The sequence below is a fragment of the Solanum stenotomum genome, chromosome 10, assembly GCF_019186545.1.
Source record: "Solanum stenotomum isolate F172 chromosome 10, ASM1918654v1, whole genome shotgun sequence".
NCBI lineage: Eukaryota > Viridiplantae > Streptophyta > Magnoliopsida > Solanales > Solanaceae > Solanum > Solanum stenotomum.
In genome coordinates, this window is record NC_064291.1 from 89,616 (window position 1) to 97,673 (window position 8,058).

Sequence of the window (8,058 nt, forward strand, 5' to 3'; positions counted from 1 at the left end):
AAAAAAAGTGTTATAAATCATAATAAATAGTACAATATTTAAACTACTTTAAAAGCATTATAAATTGTAATAAATAATACAACAATTTAAATTACTTAAAATTTAACGACTTAAATTTTTTTTAAAAATGTATTAAAATTTTGGTTAATTGTCAAAACTTTACATGTGCCACATAAATTGAGACATGGACAGTCACACATATTTTTTTAAAAAAATTACATTAAAAGTATTCTATCAATTAACAAATTATATTGTTTGAAATTGACGAAAAAGAAACTATAAATTACAATAATTAACAAAATAAATCTATCGACTCCAACAAATCTATCAATTAATGCCACATAAATTGGGACATGGCAAATAACATATATTATTAGCAAATTAGGTTCAAAATGTACTATAAAATACAATAATTAACAATTTAATATATTAAAGAGACATATAAAAAAGGGTTAATATTTGAAATTCTGCATCTGCCACATAAATTAGAACAAACAGAGTAATAAATATTATTTTCAAAATTATGTTAAAAAAAAGTACTACAAATCACTATAGCTAAAAATTTAAAATATTTATAAAAATTTCAATAACTTTTCAAATTCCATAATATGACATAAATTAAAATAAAAAAATAATATATATTTGGGCCCGTGCTGACACGGGGTCCTATATCTAGTATACTACTACAAGACAACTTGTTGGGAGCTGTTTGATGACATAACTCAGTTTGATTGTTCCTTATTTTTAATATTCATAACTGGCAAGTGGCAACTAGCAAATCAAAGAAGTCATATCTCACAATTATAAAAGTATCAATAAATAATTGCAAAGAATTTTTTTTTAAAAAAATGATTAAAGTATACAAATAAAAATGACTGGAAGGTTTTTTTTCTTATTCCTAACTGGCAAGTCAAATAAGTGTTTTATCTTAAAATTTTATAGGTAGAAAAGGAAACAAATACAAAAAGAAAAAGAAGAAGATTTAAGAATGCAAATAAAAAACATTAGAGGGGTAAATGTGTAAGCATTTGATGTCGAAATAGGAGAGTACTCATCTTGAAATTGTAGATGTTTAGGACATTTATATCCTTTAAACCTATTTGCGCAATTCTCGTGCGTATGATAATTGCTATAGTTGAAAATTAAAATACTTTCTTTCTGACCTTCTCGTATTAAAGAAGATTCTTTCAATACTTTGATGTTCATTTCGAATATTAACCAAATTTGTCAACTACTTACAAGTTTATCACGATTTTTAACTTAGCTCCCAAAGGTAATCCACCTATAGTCCCTTATAATTTTGTCTTATAATAAGATATAAAAAAATTCCACGCATCATTTTCACTTACATTACAATGTTTTCACACTAATTTTGCTTAAGCATTTTGAATAAGAAGTTGCTAACTATTTCACCATACACTTTGTGGTATGAGAATATCAATTATAATCGGACATTTTGATATCGTTATTTTGTATAACAATATTTCACTATAATATTTGAATTAATTTCTTATATTACATGTTCTTTGTAATAACATTTTGATATATCAATAAAAAAATATCCAGTGCAAAAGCTTAATTTTGTCATTTCACCCCATGAGTAAAATGTTGAGTCTTCAGACCATAGGCCATAAATATCTCTGTGTTTGACTGAACAGTCTTCACAAACTCCAAAAAAAAGAAAAATGGGCAACTGTAACAGCTTATCTTCCGACCAAGCCGCCACCACTTCCTCCTCCGCCGGCGGTGGCGGCGGCGCCACTTCAGCGCCGTCGACCACCGGTATCAGAATCATCCCTTCCTCACAAACACCACCTCCACGACCATTCTCCGGCATCGGCCGTGTTCTCGGCCGGCCAATGGAGGATGTCCGGTCCATCTACATTTTCGGCGGCGAACTCGGCCGCGGTCAATTCGGAGTCACCTACTTAGTTACTAACAAAAAAACGCGCCAGCAGTTCGCGTGCAAGTCAATCGCTACACGAAAACTCATCAACAAGGACGATGTCGACGACGTCCGCCGTGAAGTTCAGATCATGCATCACCTTACCGGTCACCGGAACATCGTTGAGCTTAAAGGAACTTTTGAGGATAAACATCACGTTCATCTCGTCATGGAACTTTGTGCCGGCGGCGAGCTTTTTGACCGGATAATTGCTAAAGGACACTATTCCGAGCGAGCTGCTGCTGGAGTTTGCCGGCAGATGGTGACTGTTGTTCACAATTGTCATTCTATGGGAGTTATGCATAGGGATTTAAAACCTGAAAATTTCCTGTTTTTGAGCTCCGATGAAAGTTCACCATTGAAGGCTACTGATTTTGGACTATCAGTCTTTTTCAAACCAGGTATTATTCGATCACCGATCAATTGCGCCTTAATTTTAAGCTAATTTAGGTCAATTTGAATACTTTTGCTTTGTCCATCACCACTCTGAAAGAAACTAAGCATCAAACAAAGTTTTTAAGGCAGTGTGTGCAAAGGCAGAGCCAGGATTTTTAGCAAGGATAACAACAACAACAAACCATTGTAGTCCCATAAGGGGGTCTGAGGAGTGTAAAGTGTACGCGAATATAACCCCTATCTCATAGAGGTGGAGAGGTTGTTTTCAAAAGACTCTCGGCTCGAGTAACGCACATCAGAGTAGTTAAAAGAAAATATACAAGTAAAAAGGACATGGAATATAACAGGGAAATCATAACATAACATTAGAAAAAACAGGAGCAATAACAATAACCAACTAATGAGATAATTGGAGCATAGTAAATAGCAAGGATTTACAAAATTGTAAGACAAGCAACTTCAAGAAAAATGTTACTACTGATATGAATGAGGAAACAGTACAACGCATCAAACTACCACCAAATCTATCCTGCCTGAAAAAAGAGATAATGCTCCACTACCTACTAACCTTCTACCCTAATATGCGACCTCCATAACCTCCTATCTATGGTCATGTCATCGGAAAGTTGGAGTTGAGAATATTTAGCAAGGGGATTTAAAATATGAAAAAGTAAGCATATGAAGAAGTCAAGAGCTTTGTTAGATTTTTTGCTGGACCACTTGTTTACGGCTCTTTGGGATATATTGGTGAGCTATTCAACCTAAAAGCCACTTGTGGCTGCAGGTGATGTGTTCAAAGACCTGGTTGGTAGTGCATATTACGTTGCTCCTGAAGTTCTACGCCGAGAATATGGACCTGAAGCTGATATTTGGAGTGCTGGAGTTATTCTATACATTCTACTCAGTGGTGTTCCACCATTTTATGGAGGTAATTTCATCTGCTACCTCTAGAAATTTAGCATCAGAATTTTCTTAAGCTCCTTCGTCATTATTGATTTCCTTTTCATGTCAGCACCAATAGAACTATGGTGAATTCTTGCATGCACCATATAACATCTTTTTATTTCCTTCATGCTAAATATGAAGAAGAAATTGAAGAGACATGTCATTCAGGAATTGTAGCAGAATGCACTGGAAATATTAGGAAACACTATGAGATGGCTTAAAAAGTTGAAGAATTTCAAACTTATCTTGCAAATATATTTTTACAGCATTTTTTCTCCATTTTTTTCATTTTTAAAAAAGTTATTTGAACAGCATTAGCGTGTTCTTCTTGTAATTGCCGTAATGTCACAATATAGAAAATATTAACTTATATGGTACCTTGCATTAGTTAGTGTTCTCCTTAGTATCTGAGCATCATAGTTTTCCAACTCCATATTTGCAACTGGCTTTCCCGTAAAATTAGCAAAGGGATAACTGCTCCAGTAATTAAAACCTCTTCCCATGTCAAACTTGGGGAAGCATATCCTATTTTTAGGCAAATGATTTTTAAGATGTTTTACAAAATTTTGCTGAGCCTTTTGTTTCTAGTGTTGAATAGCTACCAGTTTTCTTTGTACGCAGAGAATGATCAGAGTATCTTTGATGCTGTTCTTCGAGGTCATCTTGATTTTTCATCTGATCCTTGGCCTTCAGTATCGAGTAGCGCTAAAGATCTTGTTAAGAAGATGCTACGATCTGATCCTAGAGAAAGGATTTCTGCAGCTGAAGTCCTAAGTAAGATTCAGCTTTGATCAAATTCTGTCATAATACACTGCAGAATGTCTTTCTTATATAGTCTCTATTTGGTATGATCTGTTATATTTATAATTATAAGAGGATTACTTTATTTGTATAGCTGTAGCATCCAGCATTCCTTTAGCTAAGTAATTAGTCTATGAAGTCCAAAAGATTATCCCAATCAGCTATAGTAGCGAGTTTGTACGAAGACCCAAAGATAGTTCACATATATATTTCAAAACATGGACTTACTCGGATTTTCTTTCAAAGCATCCATGGGTTGTTTTCCTTCCACACATTCCATAGGAGACATGCTTATGCTCATAGAACTCAATTTTTTTTAAGGAATAAATCTGGTCCTTGCGATAACTCCTAAGGGTAGGTTCTGGTGCGCATAATTGATGGTTATAATACTTATAATCTCTGGAACGGCCATTTCACACTGTACTATAACTGAATTAAATATTATATGCAAATGCAGATCATCCATGGATGAGAGAAGATGGTGATGCATCTGACAAACCTCTTGACATTGCTGTCTTATCTAGAATGAAACAATTCCGTGCTATGAACAAGCTGAAGAAAGTAGCACTGAAGGTCAGAGCCGTATATTCCATGTTCTAATTCTTAACGAGATAGGAAATTACTCTCCCTTTCATGTGTTTCCGACAACTGCTCTGATCTTCCGCTTCCTTGAATTTGTAGGTAATTGCTGAAAATCTTTCTGAGGAAGAAATCATTGGCTTGAAGGAAATGTTCAAATCTATAGACACAGATGACAGTGGGACAATTACATTTGAAGAATTGAAAGCTGGTCTTACAAAAATGGGTACAAAGCTTTCTGAGTCAGAAGTCAGGCAGTTGATGGAAGCGGTATTTTCCTGGCCATTCCTTATTTTATGGTTACTGTTCCCTCTCTTTTTAGCTCATATCTCCTTCATGCAATTATTCGTCATGTTCATTTTACAAATTTGGAAGCAGTGGATCACTCGTTGAGATGTAAATTTCTGAGAACTAAAAGCTTCTCGGTGAAGTGCATGAACAAGAGATTTACATAGTCCTGAAGAAACTCTTCATTTTGGTGATGTGTATCTCGCTAAGTGGCGGTATATCTTACCCATTAGCAAGTCCACAGCTCTAAATGAACTGTGTTTTAATTATTAGATGCTCCTGAAAATGATGTAAATGTTCTCAATTCCCTTAAAATCATTTGACATAAAAAATATTTGGCTTCAAAATACCATGAAGATTGCATGCATAGAGTGTACTCATTAATGCATAGTCGATAATACATATATTTGGTCGTTCTTCCAGGCTGATGTTGATGGAAATGGAACAATTGATTACCTTGAGTTCATAACAGCTACGATGCACCTGAATCGCATGGAAAGAGAAGATCACTTGTACAAAGCCTTTGAGTATTTTGACAAGGATAAGAGCGGGTATGAAGCTATCCATCTGACCCCTACATTGGGTAACACTTTATTGTTTTCTAATCTTTGTCCCTTTAGGTATATTACGATGGAAGAATTGGAGCATGCGCTGAAGGAATACAACATTACTGATGAAAAAACAATAAAAGAGATCATTGCTGAAGTTGACACAGACAATGTACGGTATCCTTTTCCTTATGCAAGTTTATATGATATTTCTATTTACAACATCTAAACATCTTGTGTTTGAGAGAATTTCTTGTTTGAGAAACAAGGAAAAATACAACTGTAAATTTAATATTTATTTATAAGCAAGTACAAGTAATGCATGAGTCGTGCTAGCACTGTCCTAAGAAACTCTATAAGCAATGTGAAATGTTTCCCTAGGATTAATCAAACTTTCTATATAAGAGGAGCAGGAACAACAAAATGAATATAATACAAAACCAACAAGTTGCGAAAGAGGGTTATGATAGGGTAATGATCTTCTAATAATCATCTATATTGAGATGATATAGATATCTTTGGTCCATTTATAGCCGTGTGTGGCTGTGAATGGTTTCTTTTGGACTGTCATGGATAAATATTTTTAACCAATTGCAGGATGGAAGAATCAATTACGATGAGTTCGCTGCCATGATGAGGAAAGGTAATCCAGATTTTGTCAACAATAGGCGCCGCAGATGAGACACACGTAACTCATAAAGCACACCATTTGATTAGCACTGCTGCTCCAGTGAGTTTTTACCAGTGGAACCTCTATAAAGATCCAACTGGTGTTCCCTGTTTTATCTATTTGGGATTGTGAGAGTTTTGGCTCTTCATCCATATCAAACAAAAGAAGTTTCGGCTTTTTGGTTAATTGGCTGTATGAGTTCCTTGTTGAGTTGAGGTTCTGATTTGGTGCTGGATGTTTCCATATAAAGATGTGAGTGATACAAATCTGAAAAAGTATTTAATGTATAGTATACAATTGATAATGCTGATGGTATTGCTTCTTTGGTTCATACTCCAGCCTCTTTGAAACAAATGAAGAGAAGTCCATTTCCCCTCCATGTGCTTTTGAGCATTGTGTTCTTGTTCTGGACAAGCAATAGTTTTGTTAAGAGGAATGTATTTGTTGTCCCACATTTGGTAACAGTAGTTTATCTCCAATTATGGGTATCCAGGGTGAGTTTGAGTTATATACACTGTCATTGTAGAATCATGAGGTCCCTCAGGTTGCAAAATCACTAGGTGATTTCTTCTTATTTGTCCTAATCTTGGTGAACAGATCTAGTTAGTTGATACTTGTTGCTAGTGAGCTCTCTCATTTGACCTAGTGTTGGTTAACGGGGTTAACAGAGTTATTTGGTACCTGTTGAGAGGTGGTAGGTATCCCTTGGAATTAGTAGAGCTGCATGCAAGTTGGCTCAGACAACACGGTTATTAATATCTCAGATAGTCACTTAACTTCTGTGAACTTTTTTCTCATAAAGCCACTCAACTTTATCTCAAAAGTCACTCAATTATGAACTTATTTCATAAAAAGTCATTCAACTATGAATGTTATTCTTAGAAACTCACTCAACTATGGATATTTTACTTACAAAATTGCTCTACCTTTTATTTTATCTATTTCCCCCAAAAATATTCTCGTATCTCTTTTTTTTTTTTTTTTAAATAATCGAATGAAGTGCATGGTTTGATAGGTTTAATTTTGGACTTCGAATTTAACACAAAGACAGTTATATAATGCTCTCAAATTAAACAACAATTTTCAAGTTGAACTGTACAATTTATTGCCATTTCTTTATTTTTTGGAGCAACAAATTCGTAACTGCTTAATTATTAAATTAATATGTTGTTAACATCATTAATTAGGTGCTAAAATTATATGTAAATCAAATTATTAGTATTTACTGGTCACTGGTAAAATATTAGATATAATATTCTAAATAATTACTAGTAAAAATATTAGACATAATATAAAAATAATTATGCATCATTACAAAAATATTGGGACGTCATTACGGACCATAATGTTCTGGTCAGAACCTTCGGTTATATTATTGATTAATAATAGGAAAGAGAGAAATTGATTTGTATCGTAAAAAGTTTCAATAATTAAGGAAGTATAATGTTGGGGTAATTATTAATTATCACTTTTAATGAGATTGTGTATCTGATTATATTTTTTAAAAGATACGATATATTTATTAAAAAATGATATTATAAGTAATATTTTTAAACTAGTGGGAATATATGTATTTATGGTATGAAAGTATGTCTATATATGTAATTTTTCCTTAATAGTATCCTAATTTTTTCTTACAAATGTAATTCTTAATTTAATTATCTTGCTTAACTAAAAAAATATAAAGAACGCAGAAAGAGAATAATTTTTTGGGGGAAAAGGGTTCATTATTATATTTTTAATAGATCGGATCAAATGGGTGGACATTAAATAGTTCAAATGGATGTTTATTTAATTTCTAATATTTTAATTTTAGTATAGATCTTATATCAATAGAATTTAATTAAAAAATTAATTAAATAGATTGAGTAAATTTGTAGGTAAAA

General features: G+C 33.2%; 1 protein-coding gene across 1 annotated transcript; it reads left to right on the plus strand.

Annotated features, from left to right (window-relative positions):
* Positions 1-1,618: 1,618 nt before the first annotated feature.
* LOC125841666 (calcium-dependent protein kinase 1-like) lies at positions 1,619-6,549 on the plus strand. The gene is made up of 8 exons (XM_049520832.1): positions 1,619-2,346; positions 3,126-3,269; positions 3,908-4,060; positions 4,545-4,660; positions 4,769-4,936; positions 5,378-5,505; positions 5,575-5,674; positions 6,100-6,549. The coding sequence occupies exons 1-8, from the start codon at positions 1,686-1,688 to the stop codon at positions 6,181-6,183; spliced, it is 1,554 nt and encodes a 517-aa protein (XP_049376789.1). The 5' UTR covers positions 1,619-1,685; the 3' UTR covers positions 6,184-6,549.
* Positions 6,550-8,058: the final 1,509 nt, after the last annotated feature.